This window comes from Lagopus leucura, unplaced genomic scaffold (genome assembly GCF_019238085.1).
Source record: "Lagopus leucura isolate 7727_CA_CO unplaced genomic scaffold, USGS_WTPT01 Super-Scaffold_100004, whole genome shotgun sequence".
NCBI classification, from domain to species: Eukaryota; Metazoa; Chordata; class Aves; order Galliformes; family Phasianidae; genus Lagopus; species Lagopus leucura.
The window spans coordinates 5283212-5309973 of record NW_024962264.1 but is presented as its reverse complement, the minus strand read 5'-3'; the positions used below and the strand labels follow the sequence as shown (position 1 = coordinate 5309973).

The following is a 26762-nucleotide window of genomic DNA, read 5'->3' as shown; positions in this document are numbered from 1 at the left end:
GGCTGTTTGGTGTGCAGTAGAAGAAAAATGTTATCCATGTGTAATTCCATTTCAGAGGCTGTAAAATCAAAGTAAATGCAAGTACAGGCCTAACTTTCTTTTTTCCCCGATCATCCCCTAGCAGTTAACGTCTTTAAGGGTTAAGGTCAGGGTTTTCTCTCTCTCTCCTATCTTCATTTTCATCCTCTAATCATCTTAATATTAACAGCTCCTTCCAATGTCTTCTAGCGAGAACAGCTTTTCTTGGCATCCTGTCCTGATAAAGCTTCCAAAAAAGCAGTATAATGAAAAAGATACTGTTAAACTTCTAAAACTGTTTGTGTAGCCCTCTACATTTTAATGGTGTGGATCAAGACCTCTTTATTTTTTCCTGCTGCATTTGCCAAACAAATTCTTAAGGCAAAGACAACACAGTTCTGAATCGTTCTCTCTCCAAACATTAGCTGATCCCTACTGCAGCTCATTCACTACTGCCCGGTTATTACTTCAATCCTTGGTAAGTTCACTTGTTTCCATCAGATCAAACCAAGTGGAGTGGGAAAGAATTCTAAGTGGTTTCTGTGAGCCTGGAACAAGATGCCTCTGAGAAGGCAAGTATCCCATGCTCAGGCCACATTATTATTATTATAGTATCCCATACTCTCCCACATTACCTGAGCAAATCCACTCCTCAGGGAGTTCAGCAATTCCTCTGATGAAGTGACGGTCATTCATCCCTTTCAGAAGCATCAGTTCATTTTTGTTTGATTCAACAATGAAGCACCCATGATAGAGCCAAGGAAATCTGGACTAGGAACAGAGAAAGCTTTAGGCCAATCAGCATCTTAATGCATTTCACCAGAAAGCCTCTCGAATACAGAACTTAATCCAACACCCAAGTAAAGAAATGAAGGGCAGGTATAGTATGGCAAATTAGAGAGTGAAGGTAAGAGAGGCACTGCTCTATCTAGATTAAGAGATCTCTCCTGAAAGGTAATACACCATTTTGTATTTAAGAGGAAAGCCATAACATTGCAACAAAAATAAGGATTTGAATCTAATGTCAACTTCTCCCATTTGCCCGAGGAAGCCTGAAATACAAATCATTGTCAGGGGTCAGACTGCTGCAGGATCTCAGTAGCTCTCCTTATCCAACCTATTTTTAACCAAAGGCGTTTTTAAAAATATAGCAAAATCCATATGATGCCAACCTTAGCTTCAGCTTCTAGACAATAACAAAATAAGCAGTAAGCCGTAACTTCCCTCGCAAGATGGACAAGTAGTGCAGACTGTTCTTTACTACTGGTGTTTACACTGGGATCCGAAGATAAAAAGCATTTCAGTTCAAAACAAAGCAACTCCTCCAACAACAGCCTCAGTGGTTCTTTAGTGGAACTTGCACTTAGGCACAAGGTAACTCCTCTACAGGCTCTTCCTCTCAACTGCAGTTTATGTTAAAATCACTAGTACGAGAGACGTGTCCTCACAGTCAGAAACGTTGACCTGAGAGAGCCTGAAGAACTTTACCTTATCCCTCTGAACTATAATCTTCAATTACACGATTGCTGTTTTAGATTTTAAAGAAGAGACTATTATATCCTTTTCTTATAGTGGATGGGTTGTCTTAAGTCACCAAGTCCTATTCATTCGACTAATCCCAAATACTAATCCTTAGTTTACCTTACTAAGGTTTTAATTATGCTAAGCAAAATCTTGTTACTTATAAAAATTCATAAATGCCTTGATGAGATGAGGGAGTGGAGTGACTTTCTTTGCACACAAGGAAGCAAAAAGCCAACAACACAAGCCCTAGCTCCTTTCTGGTGACTTGTTCTGTTCCTTTCTCTTCCAACTCTCCTTTCCAGGATACAGAAAGTGTTCTACGAGTTGCTGAAGCACTCAATGCACAGGTAGCAGACACGGCTGCACAAGGACACACACGTTTTTCCAAATGGGAAACTACTGAGTGCTTTTGAATTGATACCATGTTACCTGTTAGCACCTTGATTTGTTGACTGCAGAAATGCCAGACATCATGTGACTTCAAAAGGAACACCTGAAGCCCTCAGCTGGACACTAAGAGACCACATATTATACCTACAAGTGAAGATGAAGCACAATTTCCCTTTCCAAAGTGTCATAAGCAAAAATATGAGAGAAGTATTTATCTAGAATGCTTGAATTGGGATTTGGATGGGTCTCACTTTAAGCAGCATGGTTTTTATCAACCTCTAATTTCTGTGGCTTGTGAGATTCAGTCTTTTCTGTTAACAGAGGCAAAAGTATTGGCCTTTGGAGGAAAGAAACTCCTTCCCTGCATTTTTGACTCGCAGCCTTTTCCTGGCCCTGCTGGCTAAGCAGACCAGCTAAATAACAACTGAAATAGTCCTGGGGGAGGTAAGGTTTACAAACATACATATGATTAAACTAACTCCAACGCGAGTTTTTATAACAAAGCATCATTTATATCCGTAGACATGCATCAGATTATAGAATTCATCCCTTACTTTAAGACCTATGACATTTATACACTCCTGATTTAAACTGTACTTTTAGTTAGCTGTAGATAACCTGATATAAATACGAGAATTGCCCAGAGGAAACTGGCTGGAGTATTCACTTTTACCCATTTAAAATGTGTTTATTGTCAGTCTGTACCTTTCCCTTCCCCTACCAAGATTCTTCACTTCTCTCATGGACAATCTCATTTTTACCTTCCTCAAAATGGAGAGAGGATAACTGAGACTGAATTGATTGGCCTTAAATGCCACTGTCACCTGTACTTCATTAGTACAGACTCAAGTGTAATCTCAATTATAAACATTAAGTACAAAATGATAAAAATTTTTAACTGTGGTACACTTTCATGCTGATTAAATGAAAAGTGAATGTCCCTACTTCTCCCTTCATCCTCCACATTCTTTTTTAAAGCAAAGACCACTGAAAAACTGTACTCTGCAAATGTATTTCCTGATGTTCAATAGTAAAAAAGCAATTTACTCAGTTAATATTATAAAAAAAGCTCTTTCAAATGAGCCACTTACATTCATTGTGCCAAATACTCTCCTATTCTGAGAGTATTCTGAAGTCTGACTCACTGATTACAGTATTTGAGGCAGGCAACTGAAAATGGAAAAGTTAATGCCTATCAGCTAGCTATTTTCTATATACTGTTTGCATATTTGCATTTCAAAGGATCTATGAATTAGAAATCAGCTACCTCCAGATGCACAGCGAGACTCCAGTTACACCAAAAAAAGAGACAAATTATGACAGGAAATCCAAGAAAAAACCACCAGCATCTCAACAGTATTTAATGCAATAGTTCCTGACTACATTAAGACAGCTTGGAAAAGGCTTTTTTAATTCACAAGTGACGATTTAAAAACACACCTTTAGACCCATGGCAATGCTTACAGGCTCATCTTCAAAACTGCCTGTTACCACAGTGGTAGTCAGCATCCCTACTATAGCAGGTTGTATGCAGTTATTATACCTCTACTCATACAAAAAAAAAGAAGAAGAAAGAAAGAAAAGGAAAAAAATCAACTATTTTTCTGTTTCCCTAAGCTTGTGGGCAAATATCGAATCAGTTTAGAAGTCAGCCAGGGTTACTAAAGTCACACTAAACATTTATCACGAGGGGAAAAACCTTAGTACTCATTCATATTTCTGCACAAACTATTTCACTGGTAGCTTGATAACAAAAGCAGAAGTTCTCTGCAATAAAAACTTACTACGCAATCTTAACACAAAGCAGTTTGGACACAGCCAAAAAGGGACTGCTTTAACACACGGCTTAGAAAACACATGATTCTCCAATCCGGTCCCTCAAAGCCTAATTAGAGAAATGAATGCACACTGTCAAAAGGTAACTAACTTCCTCCGGAATAGGTGCAAGTTTTGCAGCTATGCAAAAAGCCTCTACTTTTAGAAAGAAGCACTTTGAGAATGCTCAAGATTAGAGTTTGTTTTGTTTTCCCTGAATGTTTGTTATAGGGAATACAGGCTCTTGAGAAGAAATATGCTTTCTGTTGGCCCTCTGTTTTCCCAGCAGACAATAGCTGCTACTGTCCAGCGTTTAAATGACCTCTGCCTTGCCCTCCTACTTTGTTTCCCTTAGGAATGTCATTCATCCCTCTGTAGCACATTGCAACTCATTATTGCCTTAGTTTTTCCTGCCACTTCTGTTCAAGTCTTTACAAGAGCACACATATGCTCTCAGTTGAAGGCAAAAAGAAAAAAAGAAAAAAACAGAGAGAGAAGGAAATGGTTAGGACCTGAGAGAGAGCGCCCAGACAATTTTTCAAGTTCTATTACAGTGTAATTGCACTGTTTTTAACACTAACTTGACCCAAAAGCACGTGCAGTTAGTGACTTACTAAACAAGTGTAGACAACAACATCTCATCACACATTAGTTGATAACGGAAAAGGAGTTGTCACTCCAGATCAATCCACAGACGTCCTGCATACAATGAAGACCTTTCCTTAGGAACCTTAGTAAGTAGAGGCATAACCCTTGCCTGCACTAGTAGTTTTCACTCAATATTTGCACTGTTCTGATGCTCCTTCTGAAGCCAGAGGACAAAGGCAGACCTCCCACCTCCTCACTCACTCATGCAGCTGAGCCAGCATTAGCAGACTGATCAGATAGACCATGTTTCTTTGAAAATGTCTCTGAAAAAGTACCTGAAAACGCTCGTTTCATCTTTAGAGCTGAAAAACAAAAGAGCCACTCCATTTCCTCAACTTGCATATAACAATGGCATTTCCACATCCTGCAGTACACACTAACAATTTTCCCTGACCGCAGCCTAAGAGCAGAGAAGACATCAGCAATAAAAAATGGAAGCATCCAAAGATTGCTGGAGCGTGGCAGCTGCAGAAGTTCAACATTTTATGCTCATGACAATTTCTACATATGCAAACATACCTTGGTAATCGAGCTTAACTCTCAGAAATATAAGCAGCGATACACAGAGTAAAATAAGCATAGTGAATAACCCTTGGTAACAATAAGCATTACAAGCAAACAGTTATGAATAACTTGCTGTTACAAAAATGATACAAAACACTGCTATTAACAAGGCAACGCTGTTCACATTGACAGCTGTTCAATGAGAAAGGCCCAATTTACATCTCTGTAGGAAAAAACCAAGGGGTGTTGTCTGAAGGATGTAGATGAGCAAATGCTGGGTAGCCAAAATTGCAACTATCTGCTGTGAACCAGCAACCCCGGAGGGAGAAATGTTTCTGCTCCTTTTCTTCTAGCTCACCAGATATTTCTCCCTGTGCCTGCGGCACATGCTAGCAAGGAAAATGAAGTCTCTGTTTCCCCCTTTTCCTTCTATTTGTAGCCCTACAGTTCCAAAAGCTTGAAATGCTGTGCCATGAAAACCACCATTAGGAAGAGCAAAACAAGGCACCAAGTCATACACACAGCAAGGTGCTGCCAGGTCTGCTCTTCTACCACAGGGCAACCAACACCAGTGCCAGACAGGAGAAAGGGCACCGCTTCCCACTGCTATGCAGGCACGTGAACCACTGTCCTCAGGGGAAAATAATTAAATAGCCTCCTACATACTCCTGAAAATGTCATCAAGCTCAGAGGAGGAGCAAACAGCCTCACATGTTCATCTCCCTGCGGCCCAGCAGGGCACAGAGCTGCTCCTCCTCCAGCTCTCTTGCATATGGATTAAGGTTCTAACAAACTAGAAAGATCAAAACACACGGACATCCAAAGTATTAACAACCCTTTTAAAAGAAGGCATAATGAAAGTAATTAAGGACCCCATGAGAAAAAGGCTAAAGACAAGACTCTGTGCTAGTTCAACTGCAATCTTCTGAAGTGAATATGCAACCATTAGTAAAGCAGCAGACACACACCGTGTTCCCATTTACTGAATGGATAAAAGCTTACTTAAACATCAATAAAGTCACTCACAAACGCAGCACATTATAGAGTTAATCTAATTTATGCTAAAAAAAATATCTGATTTATATTGCTATAATCCACAGGGGTTTTGTAACCAGTTTTGCCAAGAGTTGCACGTGTTCTTTTAATACCCTGCTCACCATTGGGAAATTTCTATTTATTCTGTTTCATCACTACAATGAATTCCATTTCAACAAGCATGTACACAGAATGGCTGAACACATTTGCAAGTAAGCAACTATAATTTCTCGTGTTACAGAGCTCAAGAGCAAGATCTATCATCTGAAAAACACCACACAGTATTCTAAAGCAAACACCATCAATACGCAGCACTTCCATGTTTGAGATTTCTCATCTCTTACAATCAAAGATCAAAATGTGCTAGAAACAAAACAGTAGGTATTAAGTATTTATCGTTTAATTATTTAGCAGGAAAGAATGCACATTTTGTGTATTTAATAAATGACACACCATGGATTTCAGCAAGCTTTCTGCAGATTACCAAAACTGAGAAATATAACAGCATCAACTAAAGCAAGGCACAACTTCTCTGACGTACAATCCAGGGCTAAAATGATTTCTGCACCTCCACCCCCTGCAATCAGGTGTACAAGGCAAACAATGAATAACGTTTTTAAAACATCAATGTGACACCTTTTCATGCTGCCTCATTTTACACTGGAAGAACTGAAGGTGAATTCAATGCCTCTAGAAGACATCACTACAGCAAACAAGACGTCACTGCCTCTATTTCCTACCCTACTTTCCAGCACTGGGTTATTGTCCCTTTGGCAAGGACAACAGGAAAAACCTGCATGCCAGTTCATTGGCAGGCCCAGCTCATAACCTGCAGATTAGCCTCAACTGACAGTGTCAGCAACCTTCAGCAGAAGGCAGGAGTGATAACAGCTCAAATTGCCTCAGATAAACCTGTCAAAGATCCCGACTCAGCTCACATACCGACTAAGCGACTTGTCCAGCATCACATATTCACAGCTTAAGAGCTGCAACTTCACAGTATCTTCGTTAGCCTTATCTGCAAGATACTGCTCATTAGCACACTTTATTACCGAGGGCAAAAGATGAAGTTTTTGAATTCATCCTCTACTTTTCCAATTTTTTAAGTGCTTCCATTTTTCCATTCCATCACGTACAACTTTGACCAAGAAAAAACTACAAAAAAACTACAAAAACAAAACAAAACAAAAAAAACTTAGTATTCTAGATAAACTGCTATCTCTTACCAAACCATTTTTTTTCTTATTCATACGCCGTCATATGTTTTGTGCAGATGGGCTAGGGAACAACCTTGATGGCTTGAATCTGAATTGAAACCCTGAAGTTGCGATACAAGGTCATCTCTTTCTCTCCACAGTGAAGTTTCCTTTGTCTTTCTTTTCAAAAACAGGAGTCAATCAGCGAAAGGGAAGAAAACAGAGAAATATAAGGCCCAAAAGAAGCAATAGCTTTAGCTGAAAACAAATAGAGCTAACCGAGAACAGAGATCAACTTTGCTTCATATTTCTCTTTTTTTGCTTAACTATGAAATCAAAAGTTTAATTTTCTTGCTCCTGATAAACAGGCCAAGCTATCTTACTTCGTGATATGCTATTTCATGTTTTGCTCCAAAAACCTGCCATGCTTATTCAATACAAATACTTGAGCTCACCAGAGTAGAAAGAATATGGGAGATGACGGTCATACTGATAATTTTAAAGGAGTGAAAGAAGTCTAGGAAAAAAAAAAACAACAAAAAATTCACGGAGGGTTTCCGTAAGTCCACAAAACCCAAGCATGGAAGAAAAGCTGCCCATATAGTAGGAAATAAAAATGTGGAGAGGAGATACCGTACCTTGCATGCAACACGCTGCTGAACACACAGACCAATATTTTGGTCTGTGTTTGCACATTCATGCACCTGGAAGTGAAAACAGCTTTCTCACACAACCTATTATTTGTCTGAAAGGAAATAATGGGCTTCAATCAGAACTCTGGAAATGCCACCTTATTTTCACAGCTTGCCAGATCTACTGCAGTTGACAGTAAGATAAACCACTCAAAAACTTCAGCAAAGCAGAAATGTACATCACTCAGTTCTTTAAATGCATCTTGATTATAGGACTTGTGAGCTGGATTCGATCTAACTTTGTTCCACTCAAATTTACGTGCTTAGAATTATGGGCCTCATCTCCCCATGCTGGGAACAGGACTTAAAAAGCAATCCAAGTCATAAATAATATGCTCCATAAAATAATTCAGTATCGTAATACAACCCTTTTAACAAGGACTCAGAGTAACGTGCTAAATCCTTCAACAGGAAAATTATAACAGAAAGAAAGCAGTGATTGTTAAGTAATAGATATATTTTTATATTCATCTATTAAAATATTATTTGTTGCCCTTCTCCTTCCCAAAAGCTAGCAATATTCACATAATCTCTTTCATTATAACAAAATGGTTTGCCATAAAGTGTCCAAGTGAAACACTACTAAAAAAAAATAGGAGTTCTTAATCGATACCACCTTCTTGTGACCTTTTTCAACAGTTGTGTGCAGTACCTGGACACCTAAAGAATTTTTTCAGTATCTTCACTATACTTACAGAAAACAGGAAACACTGACTCACCATACATTTAAATTGTTTTCCTCATCTTAATACTCAGGTTATACCTTTTTAAGAGACATTTTTAGGATATGTAAGGTGTAACACAGACCTCAAGTCTTGGCTCTTTCCTTTTCATACCACTTAAGTCTATGATTTATCATTCTTGGTTCCTTTAACTGCATCTTAATTAATAAACGAGAGCATTCCATTCAAAATTAAGAAGGCAAAATATACTCAGGTGATCACCTCTTTTATTTTTCAAGGGATTTCTCCCTTCATAAGGAAGCTGAGTACCAACAGCAGCATGGAGCATCTAGCTGAAGACTATTAAATCTCAGATTATTTTATTTAAGATTCATTTTAAAAATCCATACTAAATATATGCTTAAATACAATGATTTAGGTCAATTCTGAGTACCAAAACTGAAAGTCACCGTTGACTGAACATGAAAGTGACAGAAACAAAACAGAAAGAATCTTTGTAAACAAAGATAGTAAGGTGACTGAAGGCAATTCGTGTTTGCCCAGTGAAAATGCTGATGCCTCTTCTCCTCTACTTGAAGTAATCCCACTGATTTTCATTTGGAAAATTCACATTAAGCACTGTGAGGCATTTATTTACAGTTTGTTTTCTTAAAACTCTGCCCTCTAATGTAACTGACATATTTTTTAGAGAAGCAGAAAAGGCAAACAAAAACCCCTTAAAGCCCAGCAAAAACATTTTTCTCACTGTGAATGAGTTTGGTTGTATTTGACCTACAACATGGTACTCTGCCTACACAGGATCCTGAACTGGGGCTGTTCTGTGTTGATTCAAAGCTTCTCTTTTTACAACCTTACATCTGTTCTGTGAGTTTTATATCAGGATGTTAGCGTACCACCTCCAGAGTCACTTGATATCCTCCCCACAAGCATAAAACAAACAATCCTTTATTTTGCCTTTGGAAAATGAAGACAGTATAGTATCCCTCATGCTGATTTGGAGACATTTTTAATTGGACAATACCGAACTCATTAGGTCTTCCTGGTTCAAAAACAGGCCTTCCTTTTCATGGAAAAACCTGGTTTTGCCATCCTTGGCCTAAGTTTTATCTAAAGCAGAGTACCGATGGCTCCAGCAGTTTGTTTTAACATCATCCACACACCCCCAGAAAAAGGAGAAGTCTGGGTCATACACTGTTCATAACCTTGGCAGCACGCTGCTGTGCTGCTACCACTGCCAGCACTAATGAAACAAAACTAGACGCAAGCGGTTGTTCCTTAGAAACTTGGTGTTAATACTGGAACAATCAGCAACGCTTGCACTAATTATTCCTGAGGAACTCAGATCACGGAGTGCAAAGCCAGCCCAACAGCCTTTTCCCTACACGTTCTGCATCCTTCTCAAAGCAAAACTGTAAGAAATAGTTGACGCCAAGGCAAACTGCAACCAGTTTGAGAAGAGTCAGAAGTGAAGCACCCTGAAGTCAAAAGAGTAAGAAAATCAACTCGAGCAACACGATCTACGTTTAAAGACATAATCAAGTGAGACATAACTATGCACATAACGAGATAAGCCCACGAAAATTCTCATTTTGATTTTTATTTCCAGTACTGCACAGGGTAAATGAGGGACGTGAAAAGAGAACAAAGGGGTAATTTCCACCCAACAGCAGTTCAGCTTTCCAGAGCCAACATTTCATACAGCGTATCGCAGTTGCTATTATGCCCCCACATGCATGAGTACAGTACAACAGTTACGCTTCACCTGGAGCTGTAAGACGAGTACTCACTTGTAATTCTCAACAACACTACATTTGTATGGCCCTCGTTGCTCTCTTGCCTAGGAGGTAGAAGACTGCAGTTCTATTTTGCTTTTTTTAAAAGGGAAACAAAAGAATACCATGGTACCACGCTGCTCAGCAATTCAGTTTAAATACCAATTCACTAGTGAGGCTTTCAAACGCTTTGTGAGGTAACTCAAAGCTCCTAAAATTTAATTACCTTTTTCTACCGCTTAGAAAGAACGTACCTCACGCTGATCTCATGTACGAGAACGTTGCGTTGGTAAGAGCAAAGGGCTACACGTACTTTGCAACACCGTACAAAAAACTGAGATCCACATGCATCCCAATGCAATTTGCAGGTTCTTATGAAGGGAATGACAAAGGCCACACTGGAATTATTGCTTTTGCTATCTCTCTCTCTCTCAAATTCAACTGAAGTTTGACAATCCCCACAGACATATAGATGACCTTAAGAGGATATTCCAAGTAATGTATGCTTTTAAAACTGTATTTTTAAGAGTGAGCAGAGAAAAAAAAAAAAATCTTAATTTATGCTTTGATAAACATTAGTTCCTTTCAAAACAATAATATTCCAATGTATGAAAGTTTATCTGAAGAGATATTAATTTCTCATTTAGCACAGAAGTCAGAAATAAACTATTTTCTCCAAAAACAATCCTATCTTTATATCACAGAGGAAAATAAGAAGTCTCACAGCTAATGAATCTTATGTCTGATAGCTAGAAATCGAGATCAAAAATTCTACACACAACTGTTTTCCTTTTAGACAAACCTCAGCAAAAACCAGGGCCACAAAGGAGCAGGCTAAGAAAAAACAGAGATACAGTTTTTATAAAGACTGCCATTAATATCTGCAACACACTCCGTTTCACTTTGGTAACAAAAAGGGTTTGTGCACTCAGCCAGGATGCAGAGACCTCACCTACAGCTCCCTTTTCTCCCCAGTCAATCTGACTGAGCAAACCACTGCACCCTGACAAGAAATTCCCACTGCCTCTATTGCAGCAATCAAAGAGACAGCAGAGCAGTTCTCTGGCTCCGTGGCCCAAAAACTCACTTGGAAATGGGGACAGCTGGGTTCAAATCCCTTTTCCAAAGGATGTTTTACTTTCATACAGTGGAACAGTTTCAACTACAGAAAGAGACACCATAAATCTACATAACTGGGCTACTACAATCTCCACTATACATCTGCACAGGAAGTTAAATACTGAACTGAAGATTGAATTACACTGATTAAGGCGATTCACTTAAGGTAGATTTAATGCATCCTGACAGTGACAACACAAAAAGCATGGGTCTCCTGTAAGTACCGTTGGTTTTTTCGGTGCCTTTTGAAAATACTGTGCACAAAGAAAACAGAAAGCAGAAGAGCTAAAATGCAAAGTATTGGTTACATGCAGATCTGAATGGCCTTGCTACCCTACCTCGAAAAGTGAGCTCAAAACACTGTTTACCAACACTCATAAAATCATGATCCTGATCATGATTGTAAAGAGTACAACCAATGGCTCACACACCTTCCCACGCAGGCTTAACCAGCACCTTCCATGCTCTCTGGCTCGTGTGCATCTCTCCTTCCTTTTTCCCTTCTTACCCCCTCCCCAACTAAATGTGGTTCTCCTCAGGCACTACTCAACAACACAGCCCACTATCTTTACGCTCACCTGTATCAGGGCTCACAGAGTTGTTTCCCCTGCTGTACATCTGCTGTGCTGATCAGAGCCTTGAGCAGCAGCTGCTGTTATTTCAGCTACTGCAGGAACACCAACACCAGTGTCCCTTTAGTGAGGGGTATCTGTTGAATTTGTTAGCTTTTACCAAATCTGTTTTCAAGGACACCATAAACTGTTGGAATGCAGTGGGGCGTTAATTTTCCCAAGTATATTTTAATAACAAAGTTCAAGTCTGCCTTTATATCCCTCAAAGTGTTGAAGCTACTGAAATAAAAATACAGTATTTACCTAAAACCACTTAGGATGCCTTTCTTCTAATAAACTTAACTTGCTGAATAGAAGAAAGGAATCCACAAAAGATTTCTCCTCCCACAGCACCAACCAGCTACTTCACTCACAGCAATGCATTCAGCTTGGGCTTCAGGATTTGACACCTGGGCCCAAACCCAGAGCACCACAACGCTGCGCGCTGCTCCCATGCGAATCCTGGTTGGCATAGAGCTTGATCTCACTTTGAAGTCAGCAGACCATATCCTGCCAAAAGATTCATTGTACCCCTCTCCTTCTCCACTAAAGAAGGACCACACGAAAGATATGGAAACATAGAAGGAGGGTGAAAAAAAAAAAAAGCAACCAAATCAGAAGCTGGAAATGCACTCTTCCTTCTTTTGATTTCTTTTCCTCAAGCAAACCAGAAAAGTTGTGCCAGCCCTATTAATACCTAAGATGTTAGCACACCTTTTCCAATATTCTTGAGTTCAACAGATGAAGAACTGAATTTGTGGCTTCACCACCTCTACAAGAACCCTGACAATAGTTTATTAGTAATGAAGCTGCTATCTTCAGAATATTGTGCAGAATCTCAAAGCGCTTCAGAGACTTGTAGGAAGTAATCGTCACAGTCCTATCAGTCGTTATTCAGGTGTGAAGTTCCTTCACCTTCAGCATGCATTAGAATTGAAATATTGTAAAGCCACACAGCACGTGACACTATTTCAAAATAAACAACATGTGGCATTTTAAGGCTAAAATACATACATACCAAAGGAAAACAAACAACATGTGAGTCAACATAATCGCAATTTTCACCTACTGTCTACTCAGGTTTTCTACAGCAGCTTTTCTATGTCGATGCTCTTCAAAACGTTCCTAAAACATCAGTGCTACCTCTACAGTTTGTTTCTAGAGCACCTTCTCCTCCCCAGGTCTCAAGTTCAATCACAGCAAGTAGAGTCATCTGTTGGATCCAGCCTCCTCCCCCTCCATTTCTCCTCCAGCGTTTCCATCACTGTACTCTAAATATACTGATGCATTTCGTATTCCTTCATCCCAATTCACAATCACCCCACTTCAATTGACTTTCTCCTCTTTAGCATCCAGTCGCACTGAAATTTCTCTTCTTATCAGATATCTCCGCCCTGAAGCGTCCTTCCATTCCCCCAGTGAAATGAGTGACCACCTTTGTGCTTCACCCTTCATGTGCCTAATTAACTGCTACCCCAGTGCAAGGTCACCCTTGGCATCTCCCAGACCTGGCCTGCACCTCACATGTACTTCCCCTGCTCCTGCTTCCACACTGTGTGGATGTACCAGGCATAGGCCCTATGGCTAGGCTGACTTCTTCCCCGCATGGTTTTCCCAGCCCCTTTCTCTGTCTCCACAACCTACCTCCACAGCCTGATTTAGGAGACAGATACAGCTTAAGTCTGACACACCTTGAAGAGCCAAAATTGAACAGATGTGCAGGCTGCGGTGGTAGCAAATACCACATCATCTGCATTTGTGTTTCTAGAACTGTGATTTGCGGATTACCGATTGCCTGAAAGATTTACAAGATAGCTCATGAAACAACCACAAAGAAGCTTTTCATTTGCATACAGACAAAGGCAATGACACAACCTTATTTTTATTTATCCTATTTTATACTGAAAATCTTGCAACTGCTTTGTGATGTAAATGAAAGCACAGGAAATTACCTTCCTCCTCCAACAAATAAGCAATAGCTCTCTCAATCTTTTCCTCTCGTACTTATTTAGTGTGGTAGCACATCTTACACCAAATAGCAGCTCAAATTGGCATTTCTCAACTTTCAAAAACCAGTGTAGACCCCGAGACTTATTTCTGGAAGACCTATATGTCTTTTGAAAGATTATCTATTCATCTGCTTATTGACTATGCCTGCCCTGCTTAGACTGAAGATCTAAGAGGATTACAGAACCTGGTGGCAAGGCTGAAGGCTTGTTAACTTAATAAGCCAGTGGATTTAAAACTGTGTTAAATTTAACAGGTTTTGAAAATGGTTTAACTCTGCCAGAGTGGGTAAGATTTAAGAGTCTCCTTTCAGATCTTTAGCTCATGCAAAAGACGACCACAAGAGACAGCAGCACACTGACATACACAAACAAGTGAAAGTCCTTGAGAAATCTGTTTTCTTCTGGCACTCACTGATCTTCAAAATAAAAGCTTCATCTTTTCTCCAAGGTGCATTACCATAGCACACCAACTGCACCTTTACTCTGCTTAAAAGAAGTTTCTAGAATAGCTACGCCCTATGTGTGCCAGTCACTTACCTGATCATCTCTGAATACTTCTAACGTGTAAATCAGTCAGAAGTGTCTGCATTGCTCATTGTTTTTAATACACATAAAATATCAACTACATAACCTGAAGTAATAGAGCATGCTAATGAAGAATAATTTAAAAGACCTGCTTCAAATTATTCAGCACTGATCCTCTCTTGTCTCTGTGCAAGCAAAACTACGTTCCATTAGTTCAGCAGTATAAAAGAGCAGGTTCTTCTGTCTGTAACCAGAGCTTTTCAAGTGCTTGTCTTGGAAAATTGTGCTTCACACAAGATGAAACAGTGCTTTTGTTCTTCAAAAAGCTTTCCAATGTCCATGCGTATTTTCAAAGTTTAGGTACTGAAAAGGAATTCAAGAGAGGTAATATATACATCTTTCCTCTATTAAAAGGGGAATAGTTACCTCATCTTACTGTAACGTCAATGACATGAACAAAATTAGTTTTGTTAATGAAAATACATTACAGAATGAGGAAAGTGTTCCACTGCTTTTGAGCGCTCCAGCTGTGAGGAAGCTCAATAAAACATCCGCCTGGTGTCAGACTTCATTTCTAACCAAAAATTAAGACTGCTGTGCAACACTGATGGCACTTGCTTTCGAGAGGAGGAGAAGGACATTGGTATTAATTTTTAAGCACCTTTCAAAGGCTCACCTGTAATCCAAAATACATTTATGATAAATAGTTTACTTCCCAGCTTGAAGCTGTCAAATTTCACTCATTTACAGAAAGAAGAAATGGACAACCCACACTGAGCTCTAAAGAAACAGGGTAAGAACAGTTAAACTCCCCCTCTAAGACCTTTCATTTCAAAAAGCTAACGAGCGAACATTATTACATCCATACATTTATACCTCATTTTGAAACCTCTGCGTGGAAGGCGGAATTTATCCATACTGTTTTAAACACAATTACTGTGTGAAAGAAACAGCATATAAATGCATCAAAGAGAATCATGTACCCATTTTGAGGACCAGACACACATTCTTGCAGGCTGTTTTTCTACTTCCAAATTTAAGCATTTACAGTGCAGACGGAAAAAAACAAAATTAATCAAGGGTCACCTGAGACATGTGTCATGTCAATTTGTTGATACCAAAATACAACTCTGTACAGCTGCTAAACGAAAGACTAGAACAGACTTTTGTTTGTATTGGCATTTTAGCGCTGCGCTGACAGTGACAAGTATTTCATCTCCTTTACAGAAAGATATGGAATACTGCAGAGACCATTCTGTTCCTTTTTTTTTTTTGCTCTTCATGTTAGTACCAGCAAGCCAAAACACCATACAGTCTGACTTGCCCTTCACAGGTAGAATGTACACATATCACACTCACTGCTGTAACCATGAAGCCATAGAGAAGCCACAGAGATCTGTGCAAACAGGATTATGGTGTCCTTAGCTTCCCCCCTCTCAGTACCATTTAAAGTTTCTGACTCATGGAAGAGAGGACAATATTACTTATCTGCTTAGGAAGTACCTTTAAGAACACTGAAGATGATTATATGCATACACTCTAGGAAAAACACCTGAATCCTGATAATTTCCTCACATTTAGGAGGATGGAGAAGAGGAAGAAAAGACTTAACTGCTTGCCTCTGCGCTGACCAAACCAGCCAGGGGGCCAACCTACACACAGCCCAAGCAGTGCCTACAGGATGAGCACAAATGAAAGCAGCGACTCAAGCAGAACGCAGCAAGGCTTTCACTGGGATGATGCCCCCAGCACGATGATCAAACATGACAACTCTCTACCATACCACAGTCCTGACTGCACAGACAGCGCAATGCCTTGGAGACTTCTGTCATCTTCAACTATCAGCACTGCTGGGCTGGAACCTGATAGATTTGGAAACCAAAAAAGGACTTTCAAGACAGTTGAACTATTGTTTCTTTATGTTAACACGTCTTGGACCGCAGACATCAAAGCGTAAAAGAAGTCCACCAATAACAGAACTGCAACACAGCGCTCGTAAAGCAGGCGCATCATTTCTAGGAAGCTACCTTTGAAGCTCTTCTGTCGGGTTGTTCTGACAGGTTGTTTTTCCCTCATTCAGATATACAGGCAGCTAGAAAAGTATAAATAACACACGCTATATCACTGCTCTTCAGTATTCTGAACGTGCGCCAGAGTCAAGGTATCCATTACTTTGTCAAGACATATCAGAAAGGCTTAAGCAATCTTCACAAGTTTGGAGGACAAGGGGAAATGATGTTAAGTTGAAGGAGGGGAGATTTAGGTTGGATGTCAGGGGGAAGTTCTTTGCTATGAGAGTGGTGAGGTGCTGGAACAGCTGCCCAGAGAGGCTGTGATGCCCCGTCCATCCCTGGAGGTGTTCAAGGCCAGGTTGGATGGGGCCCTGGGCAGCCTGGGCTGGTATGAAATGGGGAGGTTGGTGGCCCTGCATGTGGCAGGGGGGTTGGAGATTCATCATCCTTGAGGTCCTTTCCAACCCTGGCCATTCTGTGATTCTGTGAAGCAGCCTTCACAAGTTTGGAGGGTGAGGAATGAGCAGAATAGGCTGCTTTCTCTCAGTATGCTATTCTCCCACTTCAGGGCTGCTCATTTCCTAAAATTAATCCAGCTCACCTCTAAACAGGCATTCTTGCTCCAAAAGAGCTGCTCTTAAAAAGATTCCCATGGGGTAATTTGAAAAGAAAAGCAAAGAAATTAGCATAATACAACTAACCCAAGAATTCACTGTTGATTTTCCGAGATGAAGCTTTTGTGCCTAAAAAAGAGGCATCTGATTGGGACTGAGACATAACAGATGCACATTTCCCTTTGTGTAAGAAGGGTAATGTGTGGACAGAGCTGACCAGATGACTGACTCAGCTTCAATTACTGAGACGCATTTCTATCCACACTAAGATACACACGCAGCCAGTGATAAAAAGGAGATGGCACTCCTTTCACAACTGAAGGAGGCTAATCAACATAGCAGCACTAACCTATGCTTTATAGCCCTCATTCATTCAGTAGGTAATCATAAACACCATGCGAGCTTCTGCAGTCCAGACACGTCAGAGCATTTTTTCTTTTCCTTGTTGCTTATTTTACTTTCCTTAACTTTGACACAGTCCAGGGCAAGTTGGACAGGAAAGGGAAGCAAGATATGTTTTCTTTTTCTTCGGAAGAAGTACACTATGTAAGATCAAAGATCATATGGGTGAATAAAGGACAGCGATGGAGCCAAAGGAGGAAGCTAAGCATATGATACAAAGGAGGCACTGCAATGGGAAGTCCTCTGAAAGACAAACAAGTGAAGAGAAGAATTCCAAGTTTAATTAGTACACCTGCAGTTTTAGGAATGCAGAGAACAGCAGGCCTACACGCACGTGTAAAATGAGGAAGAGGAAATACCACTTAAAAACCATTTCACTCAGGTAAAGGAGAGGGACAAAGAAAGATTTCCTGGCTGAGCCCCGTTTTAATCACCCCCTCTAGCTTCTCCTACCTTACAGTGCATCTATTAAGCCACAGAACAAGAGACACCAATCATAAAAAAGCTCAGCAAAATGCTGAAAGAAACACAGCAATAGTACTACTGTGACTTTTATTTTTAAACTGGAACCTGGACCATCTATGTAAAGCAACTGTGTAACTGTATTCGTACTGATTTCTATGGTAATAAAGAGAAAAAGAAGAAAAGATTTTTATATCATTAAAAAAAAAAAAAAAAAGACGGCTGCCCTTCATGAACCCATTAAAATACAGGCTTTAAGCATCTTTTTTGTGCAGAAGTTTATGTTTTCCTGAATGATCAAAGCAAAAACCTGTAAATAGCCAAGTTAGAGTGCAAAAAAAAAAAAAAAACAAACCAAAAAAACACCACTGTAAAATTTAAACACATCTCCAGTGATGGAGGAATACCAATACTAAATCAGGAAATGAAAGAAAGTCAAGACAGGCCCTCCTCTTCCTGAAGAGCAAATAATTATAGGTGTGCCACTATGAAGGTAATGCCTCATTTATTTTCATGGAAACTACGACAGATACAAAGAGCACAATAACACTATTTGATAGAGGGAATTCCCAGCTGCAAAACACTACTTTTTCAACACAGTCACTGCCATTAGCTATGCATTTTTGCCAGCCACGAAGAAAAGCCTGCATGCTGTGCTTTTTAAAAAAAATAGAAAATAAATCTGCACCAGCAGAGCCGGCCCACTGTGTCACAGCTGCTCTCACAGCAGCGCTGCAAGGAAAATGTTGCTCACACAGTCCATCTTCCGTTGGCCTGGAAGCCAGAAGGCACCAAACAGTAGATGTGGTGGGACAGGACAGCCAATATAAGCAATGTACAGTACTGTTTATAAACTGCTATGGCATTCCCATGTTGCAATAGAAAGGTTCTTTTCTCTGGCCTGACTCTGGAAGCCTTCAGCTTAGTCAGCATCACGATCAGATGATGTCAGAGCTCAGGGTTTGTCCAGCTTCCAGGAAATCCAAAAGGATCAGCTCTTTCCAATCCCAGAAGACAGTGCACATCACCTTACCCGCAGAGGGCAGCGTCTTCAACTTTTTCCATGGATGGGGAATTCACATGTCACCAACCGCGGACTGCAATTTTAACTCCATCTCATAGAGGCAGCACCGCATCTCGTCACCAGTAATGATGTCAACGGGTGCCATCTTTTCCTGCATGGAGGAATTCAATGGCACACCTTTGTTTCATAGGCACTTCTATGTAGGATGCCATTCTATTAGGCTGTCCTGCTACCGTCTGTCACACAGAAACAAAACAGACCAGAATATAGGTAGGAAGCCTCTACTGCCATACCACCATCTGCCCCCGCTGTCGTGGGCCAACATCATAACTAGGAGGCATTACTCTCAGAGCAGCCCTCACACAACACTATTATGAACATGCAAACATGTAAGAGAGCGACAAAACCAGAAGATTTAAGGGCCAAACCCACACTGCGGATTTATTTTTGAGTTTGGTTCGGGTTTGTTTGGTTTTTTGTTTTTTTTTTTTTTTTAGGTCAAGCTACTTCAAAACCTAATTAGTATAATAAAGGAATCAGAGCAGTTTCTCACCTATCTCATCAAGCAGATTTCTGTCAGCTTGCAGAGAAAGACTACTATCAAGGTTCAAAGCATGGAATTAAATATTCCAGCGCTAGCAGCGTCATTCACATTAGATATTCTCTTTTCATCCCTTTCAAAATACACTCACATCTACACACAGGTCTTCCAGTCAGATACAAATTTCCCAAGATAAAGAATGTAACACCAGCTTCCAGCTATTTTTAAGCGTCTCAGTGAAGCAAAAGGCAGACATTTACGTGGCTATCAAACACTCAAATACAAAAGGAAATCCTTTTAACAAATCAACACTAGGCACTGCACCATCTCTGGTCCAGGAAATGGATTATCAACAGCTCTTCAGTAATCTGGAAGTCAACTATTTAGTGAGCGCACTGCGGTATCTACTGACCTCAGCTGAGACTGTGGACCCATTGTAAAACACTATACATCATCCAAAATAAAAAGTCCATCCTTGCCCTACAGAGTACACAGTTTAAATAGCAACTCAGACAAAGGACGTACTATCAGTCATATCTGCAGATGGGAAACAGAGGCACAAAGGGCTGCGGGTGACTTGGCTCAAGGTTGTAACAGACATCTGTGGGAAAGCCAGAAACTGAGCCCGGAAGCACTGACTCCTAGCCCAGCATTTTCAGATGGAGATAATTCTTCCTATTGCTTGTCTTCCTTCTCTCTACTTAATTAGTTATCTAGCAGCCATACACATTAATAAAGAGATAATCTGCTATTCTTCTATATTCATAATCTCCGTTAAATTTTTATCTGGCTTAACATAGCATAAAGAAGGCTTACAAAGAAGTAATTAAAACGGTACAAGCATCTGTAGATGTAAAATCAGAATCTGTTGTTTCAGAAAGCGTGAGAGGCAACAGAAGAGCACGTGCACGTTTTAGAGAGGCTTCTCAAAATATTTCCTAACCACGTCTGCCGAATAGAAATGAACAGCTCTCCCTGCAGTCAGCACAGCAAACCCCTCCGAGTTGCACCTTGCTTCTTCCTACTTTTCTAAGAAAGAACACATGCAGAATTGTGATTCAAACTGCACAGACAACAGTAAACTTCTCTTACAAAAAAAAAAAAGTGGATTTGATACAAATACAGACCCCAAAAATCAAGCACTGCCAGATAATGACTCGCTAACTTATCAGCACAAATACCAGGCACGAAACTAACTGCATTAGCAGCTGCATGTTTCTACAAGAGCGGATTTTTTCCAAGAGGTACACTTTATAACCTGATCTATCATCACAATTCAGGCCTCTGCTAAGTGTCCTATTGGTAAACATCTGCATTTCTGAGTACTGTTTTGTTCTGCTGACTTTTGTTCGGTGCAGATTTTAAACACATGTTCCATTCAACATCTGCTGTTATGCGTGGTCAAAACCCCAAGTGGACCTCATGTTTATTTTCAACTCTTTGTTAAAGTTGCAGATCTATGAATAGCACATTTGCAATCCCACGGTTTTCTTCTGACATAAACAAAGACTCGCCAAGGTATCAGCTGGCCAGTGAGCACCGTGCCTACAGCTGCAACACTCACTTGAGCTCCCAGCGGGTCCACGAATCCTGCCCCAAAGTCCAGCTGTGTAGGCTGCCAGCATGGCCTCTTCTCCTTCAGAGCTCTTGAGCACAAAGGAAAACTCACTGCCAACACCACCCATCAAATCTGACAGATAAACAGGTCACACTTCCCAGGCCCTAACAGAAGAGAAGGCAGCCGATCAGACCCGCTGCCGAAAGCTGAGTGCCCAGTTCAGACACTACCACTGGGAAAAGACAGCCTGGATCTCTCTCTTCTCCTTCCTGGCCTTGCAGCTGCTTCAGCAGTTCCCAGGCAAACCTATTAGAACGCAATGGAGTTTAATCTCTTACCCTTAAAACCTTAAACCTTACTTTTTGAACTTGGGGTACACCCACATCAGAATGGAAGCGTGGGGTCACAACGCAATGCCAGGCTGCCACCTACTCATTAGTAGAAGCCTGTGGAATAAGATTTTGTTCGTGGGCTTCTTTTCTCCTCAGTTTAGAAGAACATATCTCAAACAGCTGAGATGTTAGTGGTTAAGAAAAATGGAATGCTCAGAACAAGAATTTATTAAAGAAATGAGGAAGCCCCATCAGCACTTTAAGCGAGCATTTCCTAAGAGCCTGTAATGTTCCTTTACCTTCTTGTTTCAACGAAACATTACCATCTGTGGTGAAGACTCTGCTTTTAAGATGAAAATGAAGGAAAAAAAGGAAAGAGTTTTATGACTGCTCCAATTTAAGATTTCTCTTAAATCTGAAATCTGTAAGATTTCTCTCTACCATTTCTCACTTAGATTATACCATCAATACCCATTCAGCGTAAATCAAATCCATCAGCCTTGGCCAATTTTCTGGGAAGGAAAAACATCTTTATCTCCCACTTATCTATTTTGCCTACACCTGGTCCAGGCAACAGACGAAAAACAGAATTACAAAATGGCCAGGGTTGAAAGGGACCTCAAGGAAGATGAATCTCCAACCCACTGCCACATGCAGGGCCACCACCTCCACATATAATACCAGCCCAGGCTGCCCAGGGCCCCATCCAACCTGGCCTTGAACACCTCCAGGGATGGGGCATCCACAGCCTCTCTGGGCAGCTTTCAGACCGCCTAGGCAGCTCCATTCAAGATTCCGTGGAAAAGACAACCCTAACTTTGTTAACTAGTTGAACCATAAATAAACTAGCAGGAAAATTTATAACTTGTTTTTTCCCCTTGAATTTGTACTGCCCAAGACATACATGTCTACCAACTTAAACCTATCCTCTGCTACAGCAACTAGAACATTCTCCAGCACCTCCCAACTTATGCCCACAGTAGGCTTAAGCCTCCAGCAATAAGCATGCCCTCTTAAAACTGCCGTAAGGAACTCAAGATAATACTTGTCTGACATCCCTTGTGGAAGTGACTTCAAAAGGCACCAAATTATTATCCACACCAAAAATAAGGAGCTCAACCACCACTTGTTCTCCCAGGCAAGGTGGCTGCTCAGAACAGCAGAGCTGGACACTCATGTGAGGCAATTTCCATCAGACATAGCACTGTGCTGCCTTTGTCCACTGGTAGTCAGGGAAAGGTGCAGAGGGCTTTCTCCATCAAGGCAGAAGGGAACACAAAGAGGTTTAGAACTCATACCAAGAAACAGCACTTGTTTAGTGGTGAGAGATTATACAGGCTACAGAAAGAAACAGGGTTATTGCAGAGGGAGGAATATGAGGTGCAAGGCACATTAACCCCCAGCACCCCCAGCTTTATTAGATTTAAGGCACAAGGAATCATTTGTTTGTTTATTGCCATGTGTCACCACATACACCCAGAGAATGCAATACAGGCAGAACTCTAAAACAACAGGGCTGGCAGTCTCACAGCCATTGATACAGCTCAGGAAATGGCGTTGCAGTACATGCTGAATTAACCTTTTCTCTCAACTACGGCATCCTCTGAAAGGGCGTTTTTGAGTTTAGTATTACTTCAGGGTATAAGCAGAATGTTTATGACTTGACAGCCTTCACCCACATTCACTTCATTTAACGTAACAGCAACTTTCATTTATTAGTTCCCCTTCAGCAAAATTAGTTCAGGAAATCTGACTCTGCCACTCTTCCAGAAACAGATTTTCCTCCCCAGCTCCCAGAGAAGAACAGTATTTGAAACCATCTTTATGCTATAGCTCACAAAACAAATGCAACATTCACTTCAACACTGTCCATTAAACTGGCATTCTGTCTTCTGAACTTTGTTTTTTTAAACAATTTAACACATAAAAAGGAAATACTGTTCCTTTACCCCCATTATCATTCCTCAGAGTAGGCTCATTCTTAGAAGCACTGGCCTCCTCATTAAAAGAAGGCTCTGGACAAAGTGGACAGAGGATGAGAGATCATCTTTCCTGTCTCCCAAAGGAAAGAAGACACAAGGATGCCTGTGTTACTCTAAATAGCCTTGAAGCTCCAGAAACAAAGACTTATTCAGACTTACTGTAAAACACTGACATCTACCACTAGCATACACAGAGTATCAATTAATTGCAGGAGGAATCCACATGGTCACAATTTTAATGGCACATGCTATAAAACAGCTAACGAACTGAAGCAACATTCCATACGTTATCACTTTCTACTCTGTGCAACATCTGGAAATGTAAGTGTTCCACAATATCCTGTTGTGCAACACTGAAAAGAATATTCCATATTCCATTTTATTATTTTTCTACTGAGGCTTTGAGAAACTCTGGTGTGCAACCACTTGCATATGCACTACATTCCTACACCACAAGTCTTCTCCAAAAAGGCATCCGTGAAAATACACATATCCATATAACTTGTTTTTTATGGTCATTTTTGCTCTATTTTGAGCTGAAGAGCTTCTGAAAAAGCAAGATGTCATAGCAAACTCTTCAGGGTAATGGACAAGACCAGATGATTGGTTTGGATTTTGCTGATGGTTTTTTTTTTTTTCTCTACTTAACTTGTTTCAAGGCTTAGCTTCTAAAACAGAAGTACATCACCTCCTCTCCCTTACCAGCATATACACACAGATCAAAACTCATTAGCAGGAAGCAGCATGACACTCATCATTGTTATATTCTAGAGAGAAGAACCTAATGAGATTATCCAGCAGCTAAAACAATACAATCTAATGAAGGAACACCTGTGCTTGAAATTCTCTTGCCAATTTAAGGGGGTGCATTGAAGATGTTTTAGAAATGCCAGTCAATACGCTTATTTGTCTCCAGAATTATGTATAAGCTTTTCCTCATTTGGTAAGTAAACAAAAACATTCAGATGTACCTGAAGATAAAGACTAGCCTTGCCAAGTACATGTTTAAACCCTCTCCCTGAAACTCCATAGGACATTTCGCTAAATTCAGCAAGAAGGTAAGAAACCTGAATCGTTGGGACACTGCACGCCCATCATGGGAATGCAGGACAGGCAACATCCCCAGGAGAGCAGCAGGACCCTTCAGAGAAGCCCATCTGCCTTCCTGCTAAGACATAACAGAGCAAGGTCGGTAGTCTCATAAATGATTATTTCCTGATAAGGGCTGTAGAACAGATAACCATAAACAAGGCACTGCAGTCTCGATCATAAGGCACAACAAAGTTCAAGAGTCGCATGAATCCTGTGAAGGAACCAGAGCACAGGCTTAAGGCAGTGTTTGCCAATCACAGCGCACTGATTCTTCTAATTGCTTCAAAAAATACTTTCAAGAAGAAAACGACTGACAGGGTGAGGACTGAAAGGACAAACAAACTTACCAGACCACGGCAATTCAAAGATCTCTTCCTTTTCAAAATCAAAGCTTAGCTCTTTAGAAGCCAAAGGCAAAACTTCCATCACCTTCAACACGAACTTAACTTCCCTCCCATCTGTAATACTCATCGTACCTACTTTGCAGGAAGCGTACAGACAACCAGAAAGGGCAAGAGCCAAAGTAAGATCTCCAGTATGGAAGCATTATCCCTAATCATCGATATTTACACAGCAATAAACCATCACCAATAAGAGAACTGATGCCAGACATCCACAACAACTATCCAAAATAATTTGTTTTACCACATATACTACCTGACCGATCTCATCCTGAAACAAAGGCAAATAACATTTTGAAACCACGAGGAAAAGGATCTCAACAAAATATACCACGTTCCCTCCTACTTACCCTAACAGGAGGGCTCCTTGCTTGCACCCTTTGCTGCTGCCCAGCCTGAGAGCTCTGCAGGTCCTTGGATCCGCAATTAGCGGTGATGGGGACCCTTAAATTATTTGCACCCCCGGTCCCACCAACAGTGCCAGGCTTCCGCGGCCGCTGTTTGATGCCATCCAGTAGTCTAACAAGCAAAATGTTGCTCGGAAGTTCATCAACACTGCAGTCCACTAAAGTCCTGCACTCGGGGCAGCGAAGCTCGTTCCGAGAGCTCACGATACCCAGCAGGCAGCGTTTGCAGAACGTGTGTTGGCAAGGCAAGACTTTCGCCGAGGCATCGAGGCGCTCCAAGCACACGGGGCACTCCAACAGATCCAGCAGAGCCGATTCATCCATTTTCTTCGCCGCGCTTAACCAAAAAACCGAATCTTCACAGTGCGTTTTGAGGACTCCAGGGCTATCATGTTACATCCATTCCTCCTCTGGCTGCGCTCTGTAATTTTTTGAGGGAGAAAGGCGTTAAGAAGCTCGAAAAAGAGTCACCGGGTCCACTTTCCCTTCAGATATTCCTACAACGAGCCAAACGTTGCACGTCTAGCCTCTAATCCAACACTGCGTATTCAATATAGGAAAGAAACCTTGAGACAGCACTAAATAACAACCACAGCCTACATTTAGGCACCCGATTAGTACAGATACCACGGCCAACAGGAACAGCCGGGGGTTCGAATCCCAGCCGCCGGCAATCGGCTGTACCTCGGGCTGCGCTGCCGGGCGGGAAGGAGGGAAGGAGAGCGGGAGGCGCGGCGCCCAGGGCGGCCGCCAGAGCTGCGGAGCCGCGGCGCGAACTTGCGAGCCCTCGCGATCCGCCGGCCCGCCCCAACCTGCGCCGGGCCGCACCTCCATGTTGCTCCGCCGCTTCTCACCCCGTTCGGCGCCCCTCCCCGCCCGTACCCCCACTTCAGCCCCGGCCGGGCCCGGTCGCGGGGAGCGGCCCTCGGGACGGGAGCCGCCACGCCGCCTCGGCCGCCCCGCGGCCTCTCACCGTGCGTCGCCGGCCCCGCTTTGTTCCCGCGAGGAGCCGCCGACCCCGCCGGCGCCTCTCCCGCCGCGGCAGCGCCGAGGCCGCCGGCCCCTCCCGCCCGCCGCGCTGGGCTGACGCGGGGAGCGGCTCCGCCCCGCCCGGCACCGCCCCGCCGAGGGGGCCGCGGCGGCAGGGAGGGCGAGGCGGCTCCCCTTCAGCGGCTGCGCCGCCCTGGCGGGTGGAGCCGGCCCGTTACGGCCGCCCCTTCCTCCTCCTTCGCCAGGTGCCGAGGAGCTGGAAGGCGGCCAGCCGAACCCTACGTGACGTTCAGCATCTCTTCTGCTGCCAACTGGGAAAGGAAGCGATCGGGACGTGTCCCTGCTCGGGGTCACCGCACGCACCTGTTGTCACCTCACTGAGTTCTGCGTGCTGGTGAAGGCCT

At 41.8% G+C, this 26762-nt stretch overlaps 1 protein-coding gene across 1 annotated transcript in view; it reads right to left on the bottom strand.

Annotated features, from left to right (window-relative positions):
• Positions 1-26405, bottom strand: part of SH3RF1 (SH3 domain containing ring finger 1) — a 71800-nt gene extending 45395 nt beyond the window's left edge. The window contains exons 1-2 of the mRNA XM_042871781.1: positions 26342-26405; positions 25312-25789 (exon numbers count right to left, since the gene is read on the bottom strand). Of these exons, the coding sequence (XP_042727715.1) occupies positions 25312-25692 (381 nt within the window). The 5' untranslated portion in view covers positions 25693-25789; positions 26342-26405. The remainder of the gene's footprint in view (positions 1-25311; positions 25790-26341) is intronic.
• Between the last annotated feature and the right edge of the window lie 357 nt (positions 26406-26762).